Here is a 27,988-nt window from a genome sequence, read left to right as displayed (position 1 = left end):
AACACTCTTTGTCTGATTATGGCTTTTTGTACGCACACAATTTACTGCGAGTGCCTTGCTACACTTCTGCACAACAAACTAATTGCATGTATATGTAATTTATGGACACCATTCTTGTATCCATAAGTATACCAAGATATACGGAGGCAAAATCAGTAAATAACTGTTTCTTAATCCCTTCGCATGACAAGTAAACGCCGCTGAGGTATGGACCCAATGTGAGTCTCAAATTTTTACCTCTAGTCACTAGCACTAGACTGTTCACTTGAATCACATACAAATGCACATAAGGATGTATGTATAGCCATTGACAAATGAACATGTTGTCAAGACTAATAAATAAAGAAAGAATTTAAAGAAACTTTACATATTTTGACACTTTGCATCTAATCTCTTTTTAGACCACAGAAAGGACACTAACGGTGATAAGCAAACTTACTGGGAACTTGACTTACAGTTCCATTTGGTAAAGATGAGCACTAAAGATTAAAATTCTAAAATGATTTATCAAAAAAACCATCATACTTTCTAATGCTAAAATAAATATTATTTTTTATTTATCCGCAAGAAGCATTTTAATTTTCAAGAACTTGGCTACTTGTGGACACACGTTCAAAAGGAGGTATACTAAAACCGACCACTTCTTTAAAAAATATGTATGTATGTACAGAATAAATTCCATTTTCAACCAGTTAATATTTGATGCACACTTTGCTATGTATTATTTCAGTCCATAATTTGATCCATCAAGTCCAGCTCATAGATGACATATAAATCTGCTCCAAACCATTCCTATTTTTCTCACACACTTCTTCTACATCAGTTTTAGTCGACTCTTCCAAGACTTAATACAATATCGGTGTCACTCTGCAATGAGAAAGAAAAAGTTTACTACACACCATTTTTGTATAAATAATTATGCTTGGCTATGTCATTTGAAATTCACACCTCTATTCCCACTTCCAGTGTGGAAGCTTAAGGCTGTGACTTTCAACTGGAATAGCCCAGATTATGATTCCTTATTTTTCTTGACTTATCCAGGGTTGGTGTCCCGCAATCAAAATAGAAACTGCTTCAGTCCTATGCTGTACTATGATTGCAATGCTTAAACATCACACCATCAGAATTCATGCAATGAATGGACGAAAGACCAAAGCGGGCACCAAACAAAACCTTACATTCTGATACAGGCTAAAAACTTGATCCAAAGAACTGGTTAGCAAATGTTCTCAGTACAGATCCAAATAAGTAAAATTAGGTACTCACTAGAAATATTTTGATTCCTATCAGGAATCTTGTTCACTCTGGTTTGGTGAGTGGTGGTGTTTCTAGTTGTTATCGGCAATCTTTGTGACTGATCTTGATGACGTCACATGGGTTGCATGCCCAAGTGATCGACCAAGAGGCTAACAAAACAATCTGTTGGCTCAAAGAGGCCATCTGGATTAGAAGCAGAGGCAACACCACCATGAACAAGGATGAGGGGGTGTACAGACTTGATCGAATCTACGATCAGATCATCAATTGGCAAGCAACCCATGTGACATCATCAAAATCAGTCACAAAGATTGCCGATAACAACTAGAAACACCACCACTCACCAAACCAGAGTGAACAAGTTTCCTGATAGGAATCAAAATATTTCTAGTGAATACCTAATTTTACTTATTTGGATCTGTACTGAGAACATTTGCTAACCAGTGATTTATGAACGATCCTGATGAATTTGTTCAGAGTTGATCCAAAGAAGTTTTCAATCAGCTGAAGCTGACACCCTGGTTTACACATACAACGCGCTACATACACGCACCTTTACAAGTGTGTTACATGTTATCAATTACTTGTGACAATGTGGGATCGTCTACAGCCTGATAGAGAACACCCAAAATCATGTGATTGTCCAATTAGATTATGTGTCCATGAACTAGACCACTCCCACTGAATAAGAATATAAGATATGTTACCCTATCTCTTATTGTACCTACCTTTCCTGTGCATAGGCTCCGTCATAGTATTCAGATTCCTCTGATTTGTCTTCTGCATCATCTTCCAGATCATCGTCCATGACCATATCTAAGTCATGCCCAATGCCGGAGTCAGCCCCAACTTGAGACGATTTACTGCAACAAAAAACAATATCAACAAATTTAGATTGCACCTCAAATACACCTAGTATAAATTTAACACAAATTCAAAATATTTCACTTTTCACATCCCACATTTGTGGGAGGGTGTGTGTGCATCTGTTTTCACCTGTAACCATGGACTTCTGTGTGAATTTAAGCTCATAAAACACGGACACACACAAACACAGTGAATGTCCATGGTTAAAAATAAAAATACCTATTCCAGAGAGTGCTACATACTTCAGAAATAATTTAGCCTATAGGTCCCCAATCGAGATATCAGGTCACTTTGTGTCGATTAATTATCAGATTTGCGTACATGAATAAAAGTCCATGGTTTCAATAGTGATATGTCAAAATTTTCATGTTCTTAGTTGCCTGTGTAAAATCTACGGGTCCACAGTCGCATGTGAATGCACATAGGGGGTATGTATAACTGTATGTGCCTATATTGTGTTTTTCTTTTAACCTTCAACAGTATACTTCAATTTAAGTAAAACCTCTCAAAACTTTGAATGGGAATTGGGATCTAATGACATTTTGGTGCAACCTTACCTTCAAGGGGGTCAAAATATCTCAAGATAGCTTAGTAAAAACTAGAGTTGGGCGACTAAGTCGCCAATAGTCGTTAGTCGCGACTATTACTGGTAATCGCGACTACGACTATTGAAAACCAAAAGTCGTCAAATGGAACTATATTTAAATGTTACAAAATCATGTTAAAAGCGCCAGATATCTGCACTAAAACCAACCAAATACTTACATATAAACTGTGAAAATGTGATAAAACATTAGTCATTGTCTTACCAATAGTAACACTATACAAACAATAATCATAAAGTCTATAAATCATCATTAGATTGGTCTTGTTGACTTTTTATTGTAAATTTGCACCAAACTTTCACCCGATTTTTTGGTCCAATTCTAACCACAGATAGTCGCGACTATAGTCGTAGTCGTGACTATTTGCTGCCGACTAGTCGACTAGGAAAAAAGTGATAGTCGCCCAACTCTAGTAAAAACATCAAAACTTAATATCAGATATTATTTTTGGACCTTATCTCAACTCTTGTTGCTTGTTCCCTCATCCTCCCTGCCCAGCTACTTACCATCCCCAAAATGCTACCAACCCCATTGAATAATTGATTTACTCTTACCTGGTGGCTCTGCATGTAAAGAATAAGATCCTCTTGAGTTTCTTGTTGTAGAAGAAGTAATTGAAGGACCACAGCACACCTTCCTCACCAAATGGGTCTGATTCCAAGTCAGGATTGTAACTGGTATTGAAACAAAATGAAATTTTAATTTATCGTTATTTGATTGATTTATTAGTCATGTGTAAAAGCTCATCAAAAGATGTGCACATGAGTCAAATGTCTGCAAAACTCAAGGTAAAGATTATTTGTGTAACTGAACAGGATAGCTTTTGGTTGCTTTGTGCAGGGACTCTGATACCAAGATATCCCAACAATATTTGCTATTCAAGAGACATTGCAGTGTGAGAACTGGGCTAATTCTAGGTTGCATCCAAATCGCACATATATATCGACTACTCAGTGCCAAAAGTGGGCAAGTGCCATAGCTGCCCTGTGAATATTTGGTAATTTACACAGTACACACAGTATATTGTACTCATCTACGCATGACAGCTACACATAACAGCTATTGCCAATTAGTCCCAAACAAAAATGTTTGGTAGACTCATAACCGGTGCGATCTTACCTTTCCGATGTTGATTAAGATACTTCTTGCATTGATCCCGAGATGCGGAAAAACCAATAGTCATTTTGTCCCACATAAATGAATAAATAACAAAAACCCCGATCCCCGGTGGACTCACCCAAAAGGTGACGCCACACCATATGATCGCCCCTTATCCGACTTGGGATCCCCTACCGGACCAAACTTGTAGGGGTGGCAGGGGGTCCGGGATAATCAACATCGAAAGGTAAGATCGCATCGGTTATGAGTCTACCAAACATTTTTGTTTGGGACTAGACTCAGTACACCGGTCGATCTTACCGCTTCGATGTTGATTAAGATACTTCTTGCATCAACATCTGAAAGATCGATCTAGCAAGTAACCGACGGATGGAGGTACAAGATTGGTCAGCATCTGATCAGGGATCGGAGCGGTAACGATGGTTTTCGCGAGGTCAGAAAATATTTTCCCCAACGGTCGGGAAACAAAAAGACCACGCGATCACAGACATAAACCTCCTTACTTAATAAGTTTGGTGGTTAAGAATAGCGACACTGGTTCTTACCATGCTGAGTATTCTGTATAGTCTGAAAACCTGGTACCAGACACCACCGTGATTATGATCGCCGAACAATGTCCCGGTAAACCTCCCGCCCGTCTCTGATTACTAACGAACGGAAGTATCGTGAGAGAAGGCGAAGGTGGCTTCCGGGACACCGCCTGCTAGATCTCCTCAAGGGACAACCGAACGGTATACCCAAGATGATGAGATAGCTCGTGTCGAGTGGGTCGGGACGCAAACCTTCGCGATCCCCGGACCCCACCAACACCTGGACCAGCCATTGCGACAGCGGCTGGACCGAAAGGCTCTGTAAGGGTGATGAATGCGGTCGTGAGTCCTCGCAAGGCTTGTGTTCGAAGAAATAGTGCTGCAGCGCCTTATCGGACACCCCAGCCTATCTTTGGCTTCAGCCGAACCTTGCCCAACCCTGGGGATTGGAGAGGGACGAATGTCGGTATGCACCGCGCCCGTTCGTAGTCACGAGAACAGAGCGCCGAAACAGTGTCGCTCCAGTGTTTGTGAACACGGAAGCTAACCTCGAGACCGTGTGCAACTCAGCACCGCCGTCCCGAAGCCAACGCCAAACCGGAAAGCCATCTTGAGAGTTACGTATTTAAGCGACGCTTTTGACGGAAGGTCAAAAGGGTGACCCTTAAAGTAATCTAAGACTGTGTTGGGATCCCTAGGAGGATCACTTTCCGTTTTGGTAGACACTCGCTGAACATACCGTCGAGGCGTAGACTAATAAGGTAACCATCGGCTATGATAGTCGACCCGCCTCGAAACCTCGGTGAATGGAGAGGACAGCTGACTTATAGCTGGCCCCAGTGGCCCGCTGAAGTCTTGCTTGGAACTTTTCTGTCAGAAACTCCGAACTAGCAGCACAGAGGCTCTGAAGGGAGAGCTATTTGTCTCATTGCACCAAGCGTAGTATGGAGCCAGACTCTGGCTATACGTGCACGGAGGGTAGACTTCCGTCTAGCCCCGGCGATGAGAAAAACAGCTTCTGATGAAAAGTATCCTCCGCTGCGTGTTCCTGGTAAGGGCCATGCAGCTAACTGCAGGTGCTCTAGTGATAGACTGGTACCTCCGCCCGGGCATCCGGAGTAGATCTGGTACTGGGAGTGCCAGCGCCTTGCCGCTAGCAGAATGACAATGCAGTCTTCCCACCCGATCTTGGCCACCACCCTCATGAGTAGTGAGATCGGAGGGACTGCATAAGCTGTCATCCTCCCCAGTCTATGGACAGAGCGCCCACGGTGAATGCTTGGGGGTCCGCGACCCTTGAGCAGTACACGGCAGTGGATGATTGCGATGAGATGCGAACAGATCTTTCGAGGGGTGGTACGTCCCATTGAAGATCGTCTGAGCGACGTGCGGAGCAAGGGACCATTCTGCTGGTCCCGACAACCTTCCTCGTGACAGATTGTGCGCGAGGATGCTGGTGACGCCCGTGATGTGTATCGCTCTCATCGTAATCTGCCTGAACTTGCACCACCCTATCAGGTGTCGTGCATGCAGGCTCAATCGTGGTGGCCCGGAGTCCCCTTGTCTGTTGGGGTAGGCTACCACGGTTGTGTTATCCGTCAGGACAACGGTATGTGATTCCCGATCACCTCCTCGTAAGCGTAGGGAGGTTGATGTGAAACTCTGTCTCTATGGCCCCATAGGCCCGAGACGGAGTCTCCGTGGATGTGGACCCCCAGCCCCGCTTTTGACGCTATGGTCGCCACTACGTGACATACCGGGGTGCAGGAACCTGACACCCTGGGTCAAATTGGGCTGATGGGTCCACCACCAGAGTTCTCTCGCGCGATCTCCGACAACGGAACCGCGAGGGATATTGGTGACGACTGGGCCTGCAAGCAGGCTAGAAGGTGTAGTTGGGTAAGCCTAACGAGAAACGGCAGTACAGTACGAGGTCTACCATACTGGCCATTAGGCCTACCACCTTCATCCATGCCACAGCGGGTTTTGCCCGAGACTCGCCAAGAGTCAGGCACACCGCACCATGTTAAATCACCCGCTCGGGTGAGAGCACCGCGAACCCCTCCGTGAGGGTGATCTGGGCCCCTACAAATAGTGGTGTCATGCGTCGGGACCACGCTGGACTTTTTGAGCTGATCAAAAAATCCAGGGTCCCGCACCCCACGGACTATCAACCCCATGAGACCCGTAGTCTTCAGTGGAGTGCGTCCGTATATGAGCCAAACGTCCAGGTAGCAACTGATGTTGACACCCCTGTGCTTCAGATGCGCTGCCACCGCTCTGACCAAGAGTGTTAAACACCCTGGGAGAGATGGACAGGCGGATGGCCGGTATCAAAACTGGTAATTTTGATCCTGTACCTAGAAGCGCAGATGCCTCCGATCTTGAGAGGCGATTGGCATATGCAGATAGGCGTCCGAGAGATCTAGCGATGCTGTTCCCATGCCCCTGATGGGGCAGGCTAGCACCGAGGCGAGAGTCCCCATTCTGAACCTCTTGGGCCTGAAGAACGTGTTCAACGGCCTGCGGTTCGGATGGGGCTCCGTCGCCGCTGTCTTCCTTGGAGCCAATGGCTCCAAGATCACCCGTAGAACGGGGGTAGACCGGGACAATCGCCCGCTTCGTGAGAAGCTGTGTGATCCCTGTCAGTAGTGCCCGACGCTGGGGGCCGTCTGACGGCACTACTGTGGACCTCTGAAATGTGCAGACGAATGTGGGGAGACTGGGTTGCCAGTCTGTAACCCCCACTCACCACTGACCATACCCAGGCGCTCAAAGAGATGGTTTCCCACCTCTGGGTGAAAGCCATAAGCGGTCGTCCACTGGGAGATCCCCCTGTGGAAAAACCGCTGAGCCCCCCAGGAATGCTCTGCCTAGCTTCCCTTGGAAGAGCGCTTGCTCTTCTTCGGGCTTGCCAGCTGTTCCTGTGCTACCCTTGCGCCTCCCAGAAATGGGTGCTGCAGAGGTAGTGGGCTCGGGTACTGTTGGTGGTGCACGGCCTGCTGAAGTCGGAGCTCCTACCCATGGTAAGGGCAGTTTCCGACCTCTTCAGAGTGCTCCGTTGGTAGCTTCTTTGCACGGTCCTCCACCGTAGCGCAGAAGCATCCAAAGAGAAAAAGGGACCCTGCCTTTCCATCGCGTTGAGCGATTGGAGTGGCAGGCCCCTCCCCCCGGCGCTGAGTGGACACCCTATGGGCTAGGCCCATGGAGCTCTCGTTGAGGCTAGCTGTTAGCACCGCTAATAGGCTCACCTCATGGAAGAGCTCAGATGTTGTCTGAGCGTGATACGCTTGCGACATCTGGGTCCCTCTCGGATCCCCTCAGGTAGGTCTCGTGGTCCTCCCGCGTTACACGCAGAGGAAGCGTGCAAGCACGCGGCGCCATAGCTCTACTGAGCTCGACAGCCCCACGATATCTACCCGTGAGGTTTGCCGGGAATGAGAGTGCAGGCGTCCCCTGTGAGGAAGCAGCAGCTGAGCATCCTACTGAAAGGATCCCTGGTCCTCCTCCATGGACTCCCCTTAGGGGGTGTCCGGAGGAAGATCAGTGCTGTTGCTCCCCTCACGGGGCAGCGGGGAAGGAGACTGTAGTGATGTCACTACCGGACTCAGCTTCCGACTCCTTTCCTCGCCCACAGTATCCGTATCATGCTCTGATGATGACGGTAACTGAGGACGGGCATCTGAAAGCGGTAAGAAGGCATAACCACTGTGTGGCTCGCCGACTACCTGCCAGCAGAAGAGGGAGTACTCCCGCAAGACCCTGAGGTATCCGCCATGGCACCACTGGGTCCGCGATGCTCGCGCAGCCGTCGTCCTAGCGCTAGCAGCACGGGGCCTACCCTGATCAAGATCTGGGTTAGCCCCATGCCGGCTGGCCTGGTCAACAGCTGATGATGGTACTGCGTGGCCATCGCTAGGCGACACTTGCCACGGTGCTAGGCCGTGGAAGAAACACCCTGCGGCGGGTACCACGGGCATACCCGCCGGCAGCTGACCCTGAAAGGATCCGCCACCAGGGTAACCCCATGGTACTGCAGTACCAGCACCGCCTCCCCTTGTTGCCACAGAGACTGTGGCGACTAAGGCGAGTGCTGCGGTACCGGTGCGGTATCAGCGTGGGTACCCGTGAGGGTTCCCAACTGTGGACCGCTGTACCCTCGCGAGACTGCGTTCCCTGTGTGGGCGAGCAAGCTGTGTGCTGGCGTGGTACGGGCGCGGTACTAGCGTAGGTGCCCGTGAGGGCTCCCGGCTGTGTACCACTGTACCCATGCCTCACCGCGTTCCCCGCAAGGGGATCAAGCCGTGTGTATGGGTACCCGCTATACCGGCTGTCCCTTGGCTAGAGGGAGCTTGCCTAGTACCACGGGTAGCTGAGCGTGCAGATACCCCGATCAATCACCTCGCCACCTGAATAGGCAGCGCGTCAATCAATGGAGCTATGCCCTGTTGATTTGACAGTGATCGATCAAGAGAGGGTAATTGACCCATTGACGGTAATGGATCACCCACGCTCCGCTGGCTCTCGAGGACATAAGTGGGTTGTTGATCAGCTAGGCTGTTCAAGCTACTTACTGTACCCTCTAGAGCTTCCGCCCAAGGTCGCTGTGTGTGGCGGACCACTCACGGCAGCTATGGGCGGGTGCATAGCGGCTACCACTGAAGTCAAGCCGTAGCTCGTCTTTGTAGCTGCCACCGAAGGCACCTGGGTCGCTGTCCCGTGAGAGACTGCGAGCCCAACCCCTGAATAATCGCCAGCCAGTCCCTGTGGACAGCCAGCAGCTATTCTAGGGCCCAGGGTATCACTCGGCGGTCCCGCCATGGAACGCTGCCGCGTGTGACAACCCCAGTTGGTTCTGCTAAGACTACACCCACAGCGTTAGCCGCATGTATCGTCTCTGTTGAACCCATGCATGCTAGGGTTCAACCCAGGCAAGCCCGGGGTCCCCTTGCATGCTGTCCGTCGCTGGCTACTACTGTGGCTGTTTGCGCCCGTAGACATGCCTGCAACAGACGGGTGTCCTCCTGCTAAAAACCCGTGAGGATTTTCGCTAGAGGGCTGGTATCCTCCTGCTACAAAACCCGCTAGGGTTTTCGCTGGTGGTTACCGCTCTGCTGCCTGCTACTTTGCTCCGACGTATAGTCAGTGCTTTCGCTGGCTGCTGAGCCTTTGGACGCCGCTTAGCAGTCCTCGAAGGAACCGCTTGCTTGTCCGGGGACCGGAGCCCCTTAAGCAGACCTGCCATGACCCATAGGGGCTGTCACAGCAGAATCTACCGTGTCGACTGGTATCCTCCTGCTGCAAAACCCGCTAGGGTTTCCGCTGGTGGTTACCGCTCTGCTGCCTGCTACTTTGCTCCGACGTATAGTCAGTGCTTTCGCTGGCTGCTGAGCCTTTGGACGCGCTTAGCAGTCCCGAAGGAACCGCTGCTTGTCCGGGACCGGAGCCCCTTAAGCAGACCTGCCATGACACATAGGGGCTGTCACAGCAGAATCCACCGTGATCGACCTTACCAGTGCCCTTGGTAGATTTCTTCTTCGTCTTATGGCGATGACGGAGCCTATCCCAATCGCTCAAGCTGGAACTCGGAGAGTCCTAAGCAAAAGAAAGACATCTAGAAGATCGTGAGCACTCCTGTGGGTGAAACAGAGCGGGTGTGGGTCCCGCCCGTCACCAGGGAAGGGCAAGCCCGACAGGGCCGAGGCGAAGCGAGGAGAAAGGAGGGGGGCTACCCCCCAACACGCGACTCAAGCCCAGTAAGCAAACCTGAGCACGGAGGCTGGTCGCTAACGTTAGTGGTAAAGTAAGGACTGGCTAACTTTATTACTAAAATGTCAGACGGGTCCCTACCAATCCCCACCGTATGAATATCTGATTAACTCGTCTTTATTGGACGGTAATGAAGACATAACGATAGAGTAATCACCCTAACATAGCAACAATAACCTACCGTACATGAAATACAATGTGTATGTACAAACATCTATTGTAACTTACAGGCTGCAATGGTTGTTTTACGTGGGAAACAAAATGAATGGCGCCAACGAGCTGCCATTTTGAATTGCTCGTGTGTCCCGTATATAAACGGAGGCACGATATGTAGCTAAGTTTTGGATCGCTTTTTGTCACTTTTTCGCCAGAAAATGCCGTCAAAACTATCCTCAGTCGAACAATACCGGTTTGGTTTTACCTAAGGTGTGAAACTACAACCGTATATCTCGCCTTTGGTCGAGAAATTGATACACAGTGCTATGAACAATCGATAGGCACGCCTGTGTCAGTCGGAGACCAAGGAGGATAAGGACGATCATATGGTGTAGACGTCACCTTTTGGGTGAGTCCACGGGGATCGGGGTTTTTGTTATTTATTCATTTATGTGGGACAAAATGACTATTGGTTTTTTCCGCATCTCGGGATCGATGCAAGAAGTATCTTAATCAACATCGGAAACGGTAAGATCGACCGGTGTACTGAGTCTACCCACTTCTGGCACTGAGCAGTCGATATACTTTATACTATGATTAATTTCTTTGGGGCATGTGCCATTGGTATCAAAGTATATCAAACAGTTATATTAATCCTTAATTTATTATCATTTAGTAATTGTGCAATACAGAACATACTAGCCAGTTACTTTATTTTACTATTAACATGTTATTTTTGCAGGGTAAATTTCAATGATTTCACCTGTTCTGAACACGTTTGGGGTTTCTCACTGTTATTCACGGTTGTAAACCTCTTCCCGTGTATTGAAGCCCATGGGTTAATAACATTTAAGAATTTTAAATACCCAGTTGCAGTTGCCTGTTTAACAGTGAAAATAGTCCCAAACAAAAATGTTTGGTAGACTCATAACCGGTGCGATCTTACCTTTCCGATGTTGATTAAGATACATCTTGCATCGATCCCGAGATGCTGGAAAAACCAATAGTCATTTTGTCCCACATAAATGAATAAATAACAAAACCCCCGATCCCCGGTGGACTCACCCAAAAGGTGACGCCACACCATATGATCGCCCCTTATCCGACTTGGGATCCCCTACTCGGACCAAACTTGTAGGGGGTGGCGGGTCGGATAATCAACATCGGAAAGGTAAGATCGCACGGTTATGAGTCTACCAAACATTTTTGTTTGGGACTAGACTCAGTACACCGGTCGATCTTACCGCTTCGATGTTGATTAAGATACTTCTTGCATCAACATCTGAAAGATCGATCTAGCAAGTAACCGACGGATGGAGGTACAAGATTGGTCAGCATCTGATCAGGGATCGGGAGCGGGTAACGATGGTTTTCGCGAGGTCAGAAAATATTTTCCCCAACGCCCGGGAAACACAAAAGACCACGCGATCACAGACATGAGCCTCCTTACTTAATAAGTTTGGTGGTTAAGAATAGCGACACTGGTTCTTACCATGCTGAGTATTCTGTATAGTCTGAAAACCTGGTACCCGTACACCACCGTATTATGATCGCCGAACAATGTCCCGGTAAACCTCCGCCCGTCTCTGATTACTAACGTAAACGGAAGTATCGTAGAGAAGGGCGAAGGTGGCTTCCGGGACACCGCCTGCTAGATCTCCTCAAGGGACAACCGACGGTATACCCAAGATGATGAGATAGCTCGTGTCGAGTGGGTCGTGGGACGCGAAACCCGCGAACCCCGGACCCCACCAACACCTGGACCAGCCATTGCGACAGCGGCTGGACCGAAAGGCTCTGTAAGGGTGATGAATGCGGTCGTGAGTCCTCGCAAGGCTTGTGTTCGGAAGAAATAGTGCTGCAGCGCCTTATCGGACACCCCAGCCTATCTTTGGCTTCAGCGAACCTTGCCCAACCCTGGGGATTGGAGAGGGACGAATGTCGGTATGCACCGCGCCGTTCGTGAGTCACGAGAACAGAGCGCCCGAAACAGTGTCGCTCCAGTGTTTGTGAACACGGAAGCTAACCTCGAGACCGTGTGCAACTCAGCACCGCCGTCCGAAGCCAACGCCAAACCGGAAAGCCATCTTGAGAGTTACGATTTAAGCGGACGCTTTTGACGGAAGGTCAAAAGGGTGACCCTTAAAGTAATCTAAGACTGTGTTGGGATCCCTAGGAGGATCACTTTCCGTTTTGGTAGACACTCGTTGAACATACCGTCGAGGCGTAGACTAATAAGGTAACCATCGGCTATGATAGTCGACCCGTGTCGAAACCTCGGTGAATGGAGAGGACAGCTGACTTATAGCTGGCCCCAGTGGCCCGCTGAAGTCTTGCTTGGAACTTTTCTGTCAGAAACTCCGGAACTAGCAGCACAGAGGCTCTAGCGGGAGAGCTATTTGTCTCATTGCACCAAGCGTAGTATGGAGCCAGACTCTGGCTATCCGTACGGAGGGTAGACTTCCGTCTAGCCCCGGCGATGAGAAAAACAGCTTCTGATGAAAAGTATCCCTCCGCTGCGTGTTCCCTGGTAAGGGCCATGCAGCTAACTGCAGGTGCTCTAGTGATAGACTGGTACCTCCGCTCCGGCATCCGGAGTAGATCTGGTACTCGGGGAGTGCCAGCGCCTTGCCGCTAGCAGAATGACAATGCAGTCTTCCCACCCGATCTTGGCCACCACCCTCATGAGTAGTGAGATCGGAGGGACTGCATAAGCTGTCATCCTCCCCAGTCTATGGACAGAGCGTCCACGGTGAATGCTTGGGGTCCGCGACCCTTGAGCAGTACACCGGCAGTGGATGATTGCGATGAGATGTGAACAGATCTTTCGAGGGGTGGTACATCCCTTGAAGATCGTCTGAGCGACTCTGCGGAGCAAGGGACCATTCTGCTGGTCCCGACACCCTTCCTCGTGACAGATTGTGCGCGAGGATGCTGGTGACGCCCGCGATGTGTATCGCTCTCTCATCGTAATCTGCCTGAACTTGCACCACCCTATCAGGTGTCGTGCATGCAGGCTCAATCGTGGTGGCCCGGAGTCCCCTTGTCTGTTGGGGTAGGCTACCACGGTTGTGTTATCCGTCAGGACAACGGTATGTGATTCCACGATCACCTCCTCGTAAGCGAGGGAGGTTGATGTGAAACTCTGTCTCTATGGCCCCATAGGCCCGAGACGGAGTCTCCGTGGATGTGGACCCCCAGCCCGCTTTTGGCGCTATGGTCGTCACTACGTGACATACCGGGGGTGCAGGAACCTGACACCCTGGGTCAAATTGGGCTGATGGGTCCACCACCAGAGTTCCTCTCGCGCGATCTCCGACAACGGAACCGCGAGGGATATTGGGTGACGACTGGGCCTGCAAGCAGGCTAGAAGGTGTAGTTGGGTAAGCCCTAACGTAGAAAGCGGCAGTACAGTACGAGGTCTACCATACTGGCCATTAGGCCTACCACCTTCATCCATGCCACAGCGGGTTTTGCCGAGACTCGGCCAAGAGTCAGGCACACCGCACCATGTTAATCACCGCCGGGTGAGAGCACCGCGAACCCCTCCGTGAGGGTGATCTGGGCCCCTACAAATAGTGGTGTCTGCGTCGGGACCACGCTGGACTTTTTTGAGCTGATCAAAAATCCAGGGTCCCGCACCCCACGGACTATCAACCCCATGAGACCCGTAGTCTTCAGTGGAGTGCGTCCGTATATGAGCCAAACGTCCAGGTAGCAACTGATGTTGACACCCCTGTGCTTCAGGTGCGCTGCCACCGCTCTGACCAAGAGTGTTAAACACCCTGGGAGAGATGGACAGGCGGATGGCGGTATCAAAACTGGTAATTTTGATCCTGTACCTAGAAGCGCAGATGCCTCCGATCTTGAGAGGCGATTGGCATATGCAGATAGGCGTCCGAGAGATCTAGCGATGCTGTTCCCATGCCCCTGATGGGGCAGGCTAGCACCGAGGCGAGAGTCCCCATTCTGAACCTCTTGGGCCTGAAGAACGTGTTCAACGGCCTGCGGTTCCGGATGGGGCTCCCGTCGCCGGGCTTCCTTGGAGCCAATGGCTCCAAGATCACCGTAGAACGGGGGTAGACCGGGACAATCGCCCGCTTCGTGAGAAGCTGTGTGATCCCTGTCAGTAGTGCCCGACGCTGGGGGCCGTCTGACGGCACTACTGTGGACCTCTGAAATGTGCAGACGAATGTGGGGAGACTGGGTTGCCAGTCTGTAACCCCCACTCACCACTGACCATACCCAGGCGCTCAAAGAGATGGTTTCCCACCTCTGGGTGAAAGCCATAAGCGGTCAGAATCCACTGGGAGATCCCCTGTGGAAAAACCGCTGAGCCCCCCAGGAATGCTCTGCCTAGCTTCCCTTGGAAGAGCGCTTGCTCTTCCTCGGGGCTTGCCAGCTGTTCCTGTGCTACCCTTGCGCCTCCCAGAAATGGGTGCTGCAGAGGTAGTGGGCTCGGGTACTGTTGGTGGTGCACGGCCTGCTGAAGTCGGAGCTCCTACCCATGGTAAGGGCAGTTTCCGACCTCTTCAGAGTGCTCCGTTGGTAGCTTCTTTGCACGGTCCTCCACCGTGGCGCAGAAGCATCCAAAGAGAAAAGGGACCCTGCCTTTCCATCGCGTTGAGCGATTGGAGTGGCAGGCCCCTCCCCCCGGCGCTGAGTGGACACCCTATGGGCTAGGCCCATGGAGCTCTCGTTGAGGCTAGCTGTTAGCACCGCTAATAGGCTCACCTCATGAAGAGCTCAGATGTTGTCTGGCGTGATACGCTTGACGACATCTGGGTCCCTCTCGGATCCCCTCAGGTAGGTCTCGTGGTCCTCCCGCGTTACACGCAGAGGAAGCGTGCAGCAGCGGCGTCATAGCTCTACTGAGCTCGACAGCCCACGATATCTACCCGTGAGGTTTGCCGGGAATGAGAGTGCAGGCGTCCCCTGTGAGGAAGCAGCAGCTGAGCATCCTACTGAAAGGATCCCCTGGTCCTCCTCCATGGACTCCCCCTTAGGGGGTGTCCGGAGGAAGATCAGTGCTGTTGCTCCCCTCGCGGGGCAGCGGGGGAAGGAGACTGTAGTGATGTCACTACCGGACTCAGCTTCCGACTCCTTTCCCTCGCCCACAGTATCCGTATCATGCTCTGATGATGACGGTAACTGAGGACGGGCATCTGAAAGCGGGTAAGAAGGCATAACCACTGTGTGGCTCGCCGACTACCTGCCAGCAGAAGAGGGAGTACTCCCGCAAGACCCTGAGGTATCCGCCATGGCACCACTGGGTCCGCATGCTCTCGCAGCCGTCGTCCTAGCGCTAGCAGCACGGGGCCTACCCTGATCAAGATCTGGGTTAGCCCCATGCCGGCTGGCCTGGTCAACAGCTGATGATGGTACTGCGTGGCCATCGCTGGCGACACTTGCCACGGTGCTAGGCCGTGGAAGAAACACCCTGCGGCGGGTACCACGGGCATACCCGCCGGCAGCTGACCCTGAAAGGATCCGCCACCAGGGTAACCCCATGGTACTGCAGTACCAGCACCGCCTCCCCTTGTTGCCACAGAGACTGTGGCGACTAAAGCGGTGCTGCGGTACCGGTGCGGTATCAGCGTGGGTACCCGTGAGGGTTCCCAACTGTGGACCGCTGTACCTCGCCACACTGCGTTCCCTGTTTGGGGATCAAGCTGTGTGCTGGCGTGGTACCGCGCGGTACTAGCGTAGGTGCCCGTGAGGGCTCCGGCTGTGTACCACTGTACCCATGCCTCACTGCGTTCCCCGCAAGGGATCAAGCCCGTGTGTATGGGTACCCGCTATACCGCTGTCCCTTGGCTAGAGGGAGCTTGCCTAGTACCACGGGTAGCTGAGCGTGCAGATACCCCGATCAATCACCTCGCCACCTGAATAGGCAGCGTCAATCAATGGAGCTATGCCCTGTTGATTTGACAGTGATCGATCAAGAGAGGGTAATTGACCCATTGACGGTAATGGATCACCCACGCTCCGCTGGCTCTCGAGGACATAAGTGGGTTGTTGATCAGCTAGGCTGTTCAAGCTACTTACTGTACCCTCTAGAGCTTCGCCCAAGGTCGCTGTGTGTGGCGGACCACTCACGGCAGCTATGGGCGGGTGCATAGCGGCTACCACTGAAGTCAAGCCGTAGCTCGCCTTTGTAGCTGCCACGAATGCACCTGGGTCGCTGTCCCGTGAGAGACTGCGAGCCCAACCCCTGAATAATCGCCAGCCAGTCCCTGTGGACAGCCAGCAGCTATTCTAGGGCCCAGGGTATCACTCGGCGGTCCCGCCATGGAACGCTGCCGTGTGACAACCCCAGTTGGTTCTGCTAAGACTACACCCACAGCGTTAGCCGCGGTATCGTCTCTGCTGAACCCATGCATGCTAGGGTTCAACCCAGGCAAGCCCGGGGTACCCTGGCATGCTGCGCGTCGCTGGCTACTACTGTGGCTGTTTGAGCCCGTGAGACATGCCTGCAACAGACGGGTGTCCTCCTGCTAAAACCCGTGAGGATTTTAAGCTAGAGGGCTGGTATCCTCCTGCTACAAAACCCGCTAGGGTTTTCGCTGGTGGTTACCGCTCTGCTGCCTGCTACTTTGCTCCGGACGTATAGTCAGTGCTTTCGCTGGCTGCTGAGCCTTTGGACGCGCTTAGCAGTCCCGAAGGAACCGCCTGCTTGTCCGGGGACCGGAGCCCCTTAAGCAGACCTGCCATGACCCATAGGGGCTGTCACAGCAGAATCTACCGTGTCGACTGGTATCCTCCTGCTGCAAAACCCGCTAGGGTTTCCGCTGGTGGTTACCGCTCTGCTGCCTGCTACTTTGCTCCGGACGTATAGTCAGTGCTTTCGCTGGCTGCTGAGCCTTTGACGCGCTTAGCAGTCCCGAAGGAACCGCCTGCTTGTCCGGGGACCGGAGCCCCTTAAGCAGACCTGCCATGACACATAGGGGCTGTCACAGCAGAATCCACCGTGTCGACCTTACCAGTGCCCTTGGTAGATTTCTTCTTCGTCTTATGGCGATGACGGAGCCTATCCCAATCGTCAAGCTGGAACTCGGAGAGTCCTAAGCAAAAGAAAGACATCTAGAAGATCGTGAGCACTCCCTGTGGGTGAAACAGAGCGGGTGTGGGTCCCGCTCCGTCACCAGGGAAGGGCAAGCCCGACAGGGCCGAGGCGAAGCGAGGAGAAAGGGAGGGGGCTACCCCCCCAACACGCGACTCAAGCCCAGTAAGCAAACCTGAGCACGGAGGCTGGTCGCTAACGTTAGTGGTAAAAGTAAGGACTGGCTAACTTTATTACTAAAATGTCAGACGGTCCCTACCAATCCCCACCGTATGAATATCTGATTAACTCGCCTTTATTGGACGGTAATGAAGACATAACGATAGAGTAATCACCCTAACATAGCAACAATAACCTACCGTACATGAAATACAATGTATGTACAAACATCTATTGTAACTTACAGGCTGCAATGGTTGTTTTACGTGGGAAACAAAATGAATGGCGTCAACGAGCGGCCATTTTGAATTGCTCGTGTGTCCCGTGATATAAACGGAGGCACGATATGTAGCTAAGTTTTGGATCGCTTTTTTGTCACTTTTTCGCCAGAAAATGCCGTCAAAACTATCCTCATCCGAACAATACCGGTTTGGTTTTACCTAAGGTGTGAAACTACAACCGTATATCTCGCCTTGGTCGAGAAATTGATACACAGTGCTATGAACAATCGATAGGCACGTCTGTGTCAGTCGGAGACCAAGGAGGATAAGGGGCGATCATATGGTGTGACGTCACCTTTTGGGTGAGTCCACCGGGGGATCGGGGGGTTTTTGTTATTTATTCATTTATGTGGGACAAAATGACTATTGGTTTTTTTTCCGCATCTCGGGATCGATGCAAGAAGTATCTTAATCAACATCGGAAACGGTAAGATCGACCGGTGTACTGAGTCTTAAGGGACCGTTCGCAAACACTTGTTAGGGGGGCCTGATGCAAAAAAGTGGGGCCCTGTGAGGTCTGTAAAGGGGGGGGCCGAAAAATGTTCGCGATGAATTTTTTTGCATCAGGCCCCCCTAACAAGTGTTTGTGAACAGTCCCTAACCCCTGTGAAAATGTCCCTTCATACATGTATAGTATTGAGTACTAACCTGTAGATTTCACACTCATTGACACTAATCTCCTCATTAACCACTGACCACAGGTTATGTCGTATTTGTGACGCATAGCTTTCACCTGCTGTAGAAAACAGGTTGCTATCCACAGCATTCACTGTCCAATCTATGCTTGGCTCACGACTGAATTCATGGCTTTTTACATCACTGAAATCAGAAATAAAGAAAAGGTAATTAAACTATGTCATGACAGGAGATGATTTATGGTTTAGAACATAAATTGACAAAGCTACCATTGCACCAAAGGCCTCTTCTTCAATGTGAGATCCTCAACTCATATTGCATTGTCCTGCGAGAGGATGATATGGTAGTATGTCCCCATTTTTTCAATGGATTTATCAAAAAATTCCATGAATAAACCTAATATAGGTCCTGGGACTGAGCTTGGTTTGACTTGAAATTTCTTTATATAATTTCTTGAATTAGGCCATAATTAATGGCTTGTCAGAAACTTACGTTCATGTGGAATGCTGTATAATTACTTTGCTTTATATTATTTATTTAGGCTACGGAGGCATTGTGTGTGTCAACCGGTTTGAACAAATTTATTTTATACATTTTGTATATTGGAGATACATGTAGACAAGCTGGTTTTACAGTTCATAAACTAAGTGCTGGGGATTCATTCAGGCTTCCTATTTTTGGTGGGTAATTTCATAGAAAATAAAATGAAGAATGGGAAATAAAAATGAACTTTTTCCAATTCTACATTTTTTTTTGTATAGTTTATGTGCATGCATCATTTATTAACATACATTGTAGGCTGTTGCTGAGACAAACAATTAAATTAATATGGCCTTACATTGTACATAGTTGTAAATTCAATAATCATTCTTGGCTTTAGAAACAGGATTATACAAAAGAAGGTCACAGTCACTGATTATTCCCTGATAAAGCAAAGGACAACAAACAAATTATGTTCCCTCATTTCCACTAAGAGACCCGCCTTCTGGATTTTGGACCTGGGATGAAAGTAAGCCTGAAGAAAAAAAAAAAACCCTAGTGTACTGTAAATCTGGAAAAAGCGCATGAATTTGGGGTAAAAAGCCCCCAAACGGGTGCGGAAATTTGGACAAAAAAATCTGGAATTCCAGATTAATCCTGAAAAGTTACATCCCTGTTGGGGTAAACTGGTGTAAAATTGCAAATTGTTCAATTTTCAAAAATGATTTTCGCCAGAAAATGTTTTATTTTGCCAAAGACCACTGGGTATGAACCAGGGGTTCAATGAGGGTATGAACTAGAGGTTCTCAAACTATATTTAGCTAGTGGACCACAGAGGGCCAAATCATTTTAAAGATTTGTGTTTGAGGGCCCAAAACACCTTACTTTGCTATGTTTACTGCACATTTCAGGGCTGTCCAAGGGCCAACCAAAAGTGGTTGGCAGGCCACCTAGATTGAGGATCTCTGGCATAAACAGACTAAGCAACAAGCCAGTATCTAACCTGAAGTCATAATCTGGGTGAAATGAAGCATTCAGAGTTGATATGAGGTAGAAGATCATTTTACGGCTGCACGTATCACACAAAGGGCCGCCTTCCTCCTCGCTTGCACTGCGACTGTAGGACTGCAGAGGACTCAAAGACAGTTGACTCTCGGGTGGCGACAGAGCCTGGAGATCATCTGGTGAGTGGCCGTTCTCCTGACTCAGCATCTTGAAGAGTCTTTTGTCGTTGCCTGCCATCTTGCACGAGTAGCTCTCCACTCTGGGGAATGAAAAAATGAAAATAAAATTAGTAACAATAAAAACAAACAACAAGACAGGCAGCCATTTTATACGGTAAGCTGGATTCAGAGCTTGCCTTGACTTTAGTAGGTAAATATTTTGCAATTAAAAAAAAAATTTTTTTTAAGAAACTGGAATTAATTAAATTTTAAAACCACTGACAGTACCAATGTGTAGCTAGTGAAATAATAAAAACTTAGGTTTTGATCAATAATTGTATCAAATGATTCTTTAGTTGTAACTAATTGACAGCCAGTGATTAATCTGACTCAGATGTCCTTCAGAACTAGTCTTATCTACATTCCATAGAGTTTGTGTACATGCATTGCAAGGATCCAATTGTTTATTTTGACCAGAGAACTCAATCAAGGCTAGACCTTAGTTTGAGTTGGGAGTATCCCTGGATGTTTTATCCAAACTATTGATTTTAATTTATTGAATTTTAAAATTGATTTTTAAAACTCCTCTGCAGAGACATCTGACACGTCTTGGCAAATAAGTGCATATGTACATAAGGCTTTTTTGATTAAATTATTTTTTTTGGCCACTTTGTAATTTAATACATCGAAACCAAAATGAACAAAAATTCTGAAAAAAAGAGATAACTTTTAGAACTATTTTTTCCTTGTAATATTTTATACTAAAGTACTGTATTTAATATTGTTATATGAACCGTATGAACCTTGAATGAATAATGTAGTTAGACAGGATGCCAACTAAATTTTTTTTTCAAGTTCACATGATTTTGTGGTCAAACATTCTTTCTGGACTTGGCTTCTCACAGATGAGACGGATCCACTATACCGTTTATACATACGGTACTGGAAGTATTCAATATTCAATTATTCATGCTACATGTCGAGGGTTGAGAACTAGGAATCCTTCGTGAGTTTTAAAAGGCTTTCTGGCTCACAACCCTCGATGATGTCCTTGTCCAATTACTAACTTGACATGATAAAGTTTGCAACAAGGCCAAAGTATCATCAACATACTGTACTTCAAATGGTTATGCAGGTAATTAATATTTCCAGCCTTTGAGACATTCGGAATCTCTTTAATTGTAGAGACAATCACTAAATGCCATTGTTTTTCATGATTTTTCAAATTTTGTTGCACAGCTTTGAGCCTGGTTTAAAAATTCACATCTTCTCTGATTTAACTTGGGAATTTTTGGTTTTGATTCTCACAAATTATTTAGTCAATGACATTGACAATGGGGATACCATTGTCCATCATGATGTGGTAGTGATGTCAAGTTCGACAATGCATTGAGGTAGTTGTTTCGCGCACACATCAATGCAGCATGCGTGCGCACGCCAACACATGATAGATATGGTCATTTTCACGGTAAAGGGTGTAACTTTGGATTTTTAACATTTTAATCCATAGTGTTCTAATAAAGCCACAGAATTCCATGATTTTTGGCCACATAAGTCATCTAGTTAGCAGCTACCTTGGGTAGCATAATCAGCTTTGGGAGTTACTGCGTTCAGTTTTAGCAGGCTTAAATGTACTTAATATTACCATTTAGAAAAACTATAAAAACAGTAACATTTTTGTAAAACCCTGTGTTTTCTTCAGTTAGTTCATGGATAATTTTTCTTATCCTGAAAGTACAGTCATATGTTCAGTAAACACTGCCACATTAGATTTAATTGTGAACAGCCCTGTATTTTTGAGAACCGGACTTCGATATTTGTCGTTTCGAGGCTTCATTTTCCGTTAACAATTGTTAACAAACTTTGTGGGTGTAGCTTTGGTTCATAATTCTTGCCTATTTCTTCACTCTTTCTTGATTCATAACAGTTGTTATCTTAACTTGAAATGGGTAACAAAAATTAGTCGATTTGCAAGCTTTTAAATTTTTATAAAATCTTGACTTCAAAGAGCCGTTTTTCCGTTAACTTTTTGAAGCCTCGAAACAAACTGTTCAGCAAGCTTGTGCAAATATAAATAAAAGAGCTCATCCAATCTATTTATCAAAATGTAGCAAAGTAGATCCTCAAGTCACATGTTTTTAAATCGTGGAGATATATATCACCGTTTGAAAATGGGACCCAATACAAACTTTCCCTTAACAATTGAAGCCTCCGAAACAAATGAAGCCTCCGAAACAACAATAAGATTAATTATCATCTATGCATATCTAAATTGGTGTGTTTCATACTGATATCTGCATTGTAATTATTACTTGATATGTGCAGAATGTCATAAATTAAAATTTTTTTGACATTATGGTTAATGTTTGAAAAATATACTGATATCCAAAAAAGCCTGTTTCGGAGGCTTCACATGCAAAAAGCACCATACTTAAGGGGGTACTACACCCATGCATTTTTTTTTGCATTTTGTGAAGAAATGAGAAAAAGAAATTGGACAAAGTGGTATGCAAAATGAAGGGGCAAATCTTCTCGTTCAATTGGTGGCATCAGTATCAATGAAGCGTACATGCTTCTAATGATATAAGCCAAAAGGTGGATGGTACATCACTGATGTTTTAAATTCACTTCATTTTGGAAAGCTTACTATCAACGGATTTCGTTAAAATTTTGGATATGTGTTGCTAACACATTAGGGAAATAATGTTGATATGTAAAATGGGAATAAGCGGTCCCTGATCTCTTTTATGACTTCATGAACTTGGTGCTCCACAACTATCAAAAACGAACCGGTTAAAATGCTTCTATTTTCAATGTTGAGCTATATTTTGTATTTTGAACTTGCGACACTATTTCACTGAAACTTAATTAAGCCATAGGTAACAGGTTACCACAACCACACTACAGCAATGTTGAAAAAGATTGTATTTTTTGTCACCCATACCACCATATTAGGTAGTTTGCCGTAAGCTTCATTTTTGTGATTTTGGTAACTAAACTACACAAAAAAAGTTTCTTTATGGTTAGGAAATGTATCCACTATTAAAATCTAGCGACCAATGTTGTACGTTTGCTAAATAATCGCATGCGGGAGATTGTTCTGCGCATTTTGACACCTCAATCACGACCCTACGACACTAATGAGAAAAGATATGAATGTTTAAGTAACACGAAGTCGAAAAATTAAAATTGCAAAGAAGCCTATTCAATGGTTTTAGAGCCGATTCACTGATCCAAGACGGCTTCATTGTTCCGCCTTTTCAATTTTAATTTAAAGCATCTTAATTGATGCATGTTGGATAATCCTTTGCTCATTGTGCAGATGAATGATCAAAGACAAAGGTGAGTGTGTACTAAGACATTTACGTTTTGAGAGATGGATTTGGAAAAGGAATTCAAAACAGGTCATGATTACAGCTGCATTCCTGGAAGCAGAAGGAATTGAGACACTTGAGTGGCCCTCCAGAAGCCCTGATCTTAACCCCTTGGAGAACCTTTGGGATCAGCACAAGAGACGAGTCAACAAGAAGATAAAAGCAGATACAACTCTGCTTGGATTGCGTCGCATCGTTATCAACGAGTGGAACGGGGTTGAGCAAGGTAACATTCGACGCCTCATTAGGAGCATGAGACGCCGCGGACGTGTGGCTGCTGTAAGGGAAGCCAACGGTGGACACACAAAGTATTGAAAATCTGGTAAAGAAAGAGATTAATCTCAAGTGAAGTTGGAAGCGGCAGTATGATGCTTGAAATGTGCTCAGCAATTAAACAAAACATGTTATCTGCATTTTTGTTGTTTTTTGTGTTCTTTTATGCTGAAAACTTGAATAGGCCTTTTTGCAATTTTCATTTTTCGAACTCGTGTTACTTAAACATTCATATCTTTTCTCAGGAGTGTCGTAGAGTAGTGATTGAGGTTTCAAAATGCGCAGGTCTATCACTCTCATGCGATTATTTAGCACACGTACAAAATTAGTCGCTAGATTTTAATTGTGGGTAAATTTCCTAACCATAAAGAAACTTTTTTTGCGTAGTGTATTTTATATTTATTTGCCCAATTCATCTCAACTAGGCAATCTAAATTGTACTCACCATTTACATCCCAAGGTATTTTAGTATATCCACCTCACATATTTCCATTATATATCCAGTAACAGACAAAATATCAAAATTGATGCCTCATTATGACATGTATGATATCACAGACTACCACATGTTGATGCCTGAATTTGACCTGAACCAATTGACCTATAACCTGACCTTTGATGACCTTATAGCCTTTTTTAATCTCTTTTCCTAACACCACATTATAGAAGATAAATACATGGTGTACTATTAAATTGTCTATGTGGAAGAGATTAGGCCTATTTAATTTATTCAGTGTTATAATCAGTGAGTACATTTCTATAGATGGTATAACAAAGGATTTAATGTATTCTATTCATGCCCCCTACTTGAACATGTTGAAAAGAATAAATTATGGACAATTTATGGTTTGTTATGAAACACGCATCTGAGTTACCAGGATACATGTAAACAAAAAAATATATAGGGCTAAAATGACTTACTATACAATGGTTTAAAAGCACCTTTTTTATTATTATTTTATTTTTTCTTTATTTCACATGATCCGTGCATATATTGCCTAGCTATAAATGAAAAAATATTTTTTTAGACCAATCAAACCAATACATGGGTGTAGTACGCCCTTAACAAATGGGTGAAAAAATTAACATGTGATAAATCTACAATATCTGCCGCATAGAATCATTGATTCAATATACACAAGAAAATAACAGCTTAGATGATCCCAACACTGTTGTTTTCAAAAAAACTACTTCTGCAATGTTTAACAATTGTTAACATGAAGCCCCGAAACAAAAAAAATGACTTGCTGTGATAATTTAATTTTTGTCACAACTGAAATTCAATACTTAGAAGCAAAGCATGAAAATTGGTAATTGTGATATTTTTTACCTATTTTTCATGTCAACTTGTAGTGGTTAGCCAAATATTTTACTTTTATGATCACCTGTGTTGTTAACTGAAGCCTCCAAACACAAATTGCTTGAATTGCCAATTCTAAAAAATAACTCCAATTTCTGTGAAACTTGGCTGGGAGGTTCCTTTCATCAAGTAGTATTTGTACATGAAGTTAGACATTCAAATTATTTTAGGAACCCAATTAAAACTTAAAAAATATGTTTAAGGTTTGGAAATTTCCATTGTAAATGACACTTGATGTTAAAAATTTTCAAAACTGCAATTACAAACATGTCATAGCAAAACATGGTATAAAATCTTGAATTTAAATGCAAACATGCATCATGCAGTAAAAAAGTGTTAAAGTAAAACACAGTTGAAAATTCATGATATACTACCGAAAATACTAAATTACTATCAACAAATAAAACAAGCCGCGTACCGGCATGACCGGTACAACAAGTGCTTAACACGCTTGTGCTAGCCTAGGCTACGTACAGCTTGCACTGATCACTCGTTTTGCATCCAGCTCTTATTTAAAAGAACAAAATATATAAAATGAATTTTGGAACAAAACAAGGCTTGCTTGATGGAATAAAAAGTATATTTGTACTGCTAAAAACTTGTTAAACCTTGATGAGAAAGTTCAATTTGATTATTTTAACCTTGTAATTTGGGTGGTCTAAAAAATATCGCCTGTTTAAACATTTTTTGCATAATTTCTTTCGCAAATTTAAAAGCGCACTGCTAGTAATTACAGTCCAGCACACATTATTTTCCGCAGCTTCCTATATGCAAAAGCTTGATGTTGTCGTTGCATGCGTATAAGCGATAGATAACGCATAAAATAAACAAAACCTTGCAACAGATTGAGTAAATTACTATTTAAAATTAGATTTAGAGTCATACTTACTTCCCATAAATTTTGCAATCTCCAGTTTCGATTGTTAAGGCATCACTGACTGCCTCCAATTTGGGATTCTCAAGCAGCTTCATTTTGCTTTAGTTCACAAATAACAAGATAAACTGAGGTTATAAAGTGTGTTGAATGCTACCCAATTCACTCAGCAATTATTGACAGCTCCAAAGACAGAACAAGAAGATCAGCTGATCGATGAAATTGAAGACAAAGTGTCTTTTGTTTTGATTGGTAAATAAATCGGTTGAAAAAAGTTCAAATTTACGCTTTTATATATATACTCGATAGACAGTTCATTTTACAGTGCATTTTACTAGGTCCACAACTCGGCAAACAGTTCCTTGGGAAATCAAAAGACATTGATTCACACGAACTTGTATAAGAAATTGGTTTGACAATCTGATCACTTGATCCCTCTGTACAAAACGCCATTGGTGAAGACCCCAAATTAAATCGTCGCAAAAAACACCAACTTCAGCTGCCTCTTCCTCCTTGTTTCAACTCCAGATAGAGTGAAAACGATTCCTCTTGAATATCACTATACTCTCTCAATCATGAATTCGCTTGAAATGTCCACTTTACGGTAAGATCTTTGCATGAAAATTACAAACTAAACCGGAATTCTCTGTTTACACTTCCCTGTTTTTGTTTTTCTCAGCTGAAATAAATTTACCTTGGTACGAGATAGTTATCTATAGCGTTCCGGATCTGAAATATTTAATTTGCAATTTTGATAAATACTATATACATTTATTTTTAAAGCAACTAATAAATAATTACATATTAACTATTTCTAATAAGATTGTAGAAACAAATGCCCTAAAATTGTCTTTTAAAAATGAATGGTTGAATATTAAAATAAAATTAAGAGTATTTGCGCGACGGGAAAATAGATGGTATACCATAAGCCATGGTAATTCTAATTATCGCAAAATCTGTCGATAGCCGTTATTACGATGATGTCATTTTTTGTCAGTGGGTACCATCTGCGGATTGACAGGCTAGCGGTTTGATTTACATTTTGCAATTCTCAGTTCCTCATGAATATTTTTCCTTTTTCTATTTTTCGACGTAAACAATACTTTTGACGCGGTCATGTGAACTTCTTTTTTGTTTCTTTTTAATATAAGGGGGTTGGCATTTTCTTCAGAAGGGGGTCCCAAATTTACAAAAAGTCAGCATCAATAAAATTGCGACCCGAGGCTATTTCGGCAATAAAATTTTTATGACCCCCACCACTGATAGGGCCTACACCTTACCCCTTAAACAGGCTAGAATTGTATTGAAATCAGTCTTTTTGAAATAAACACACTAATCATCTTGTTTAATACTCTCTAAATTCAATGGTCATTAAAATTTTTATGACCCCCCCCCCTATTTTCTTTCCAAAAATTTATGGCCCCTCCTCAGTCCCCAGTATAATAGGCCTACCCCCGGTATTTTTCAAAATTTGGACTAATGATCAGTATGAGCTTGCTAATAAATTTAGTGTTTTTATGTTACTTTTGAAAATTGGTTTTTAAAGATTAGAAAGATTATTTCCTATTAGCATGATTAGGAAATGTATTTTCCAAAAACTAGAAGCCATAACCTGAAATTCAGTACAAGTTTTATTGGGACAGCATACAACACCATAAAACCCATGTTTTTGGCCATTATTGTCTAAAAATTGGCAAAATATTATACAATAATATTTAACTTGTAATTTTTTCTATTTCCAGTTATAAGTAACCAACTATAAGGGGCTGTGCAATAATTATGAGCCCTGGGGAGGGTAACGTTCAGGGTGGAAGAAAATTTTGGCAAGCGAAAGGGGCAAGCAATTTTTGGCACACATTCATGTGGCGCTCTAAAACGCTCTAAAAAGGCTTAGGAAAACGGGAAACAGTAGGGAACGATTTAATATGCAAATTTTCCTGCTCGCTGCGCTCATAACATATAGGCCTATCTAGACCATTTAAAGTTTGCAAATTGGGATCCCAAAAGAATTGTGTAAGGGG

The 27,988-nt window shown here is 45.5% G+C and overlaps 1 protein-coding gene across 1 annotated transcript; it reads right to left on the bottom strand.

Moving 5' to 3' along the window:
- LOC140135942 (repressor of RNA polymerase III transcription MAF1 homolog) lies at positions 1-26,650 on the bottom strand. Its single transcript, XM_072157637.1, has 6 exons — positions 25,983-26,650; positions 19,927-20,187; positions 18,456-18,626; positions 3,284-3,403; positions 1,986-2,120; positions 1-867 (listed from the first exon to the last, which is right to left on the bottom strand). The coding sequence occupies exons 1-6, from the start codon at positions 26,063-26,065 to the stop codon at positions 846-848; spliced, it is 792 nt and encodes a 263-aa protein (XP_072013738.1). The 5' UTR covers positions 26,066-26,650; the 3' UTR covers positions 1-845.
- Positions 26,651-27,988: the final 1,338 nt, after the last annotated feature.

Source organism: Amphiura filiformis, chromosome 16 (genome assembly GCF_039555335.1).
Source record: "Amphiura filiformis chromosome 16, Afil_fr2py, whole genome shotgun sequence".
NCBI lineage: Eukaryota > Metazoa > Echinodermata > Ophiuroidea > Amphilepidida > Amphiuridae > Amphiura > Amphiura filiformis.
The sequence above is the reverse complement of the archived record's forward strand: the minus strand, read 5'-3'. Positions and strand labels throughout refer to the sequence as shown.

What these genes read in the sequence shown, in the direction of transcription:
- LOC140135942 (XM_072157637.1), bottom strand. Translation starts at nt 26,065, where the DNA reads ATGAAGCTGCTTGAGAATCCCAAATTGGAGGCAGTCAGTGATGCCTTA. An exon ending in GATTGCAAAATTTATGGGAA is followed by an intron (nt 20,188 to 25,982) that starts GTAAGTATGACT and finishes TTCATTCCCCAG; the next exon opens with AGTGGAGAGCTACTCGTGCA. An exon ending in GGAGCCTATGCACAGGAAAG is followed by an intron (nt 868 to 1,985) that starts GTAGGTACAATA and finishes TTCTCATTGCAG; the next exon opens with AGTGACACCGATATTGTATT.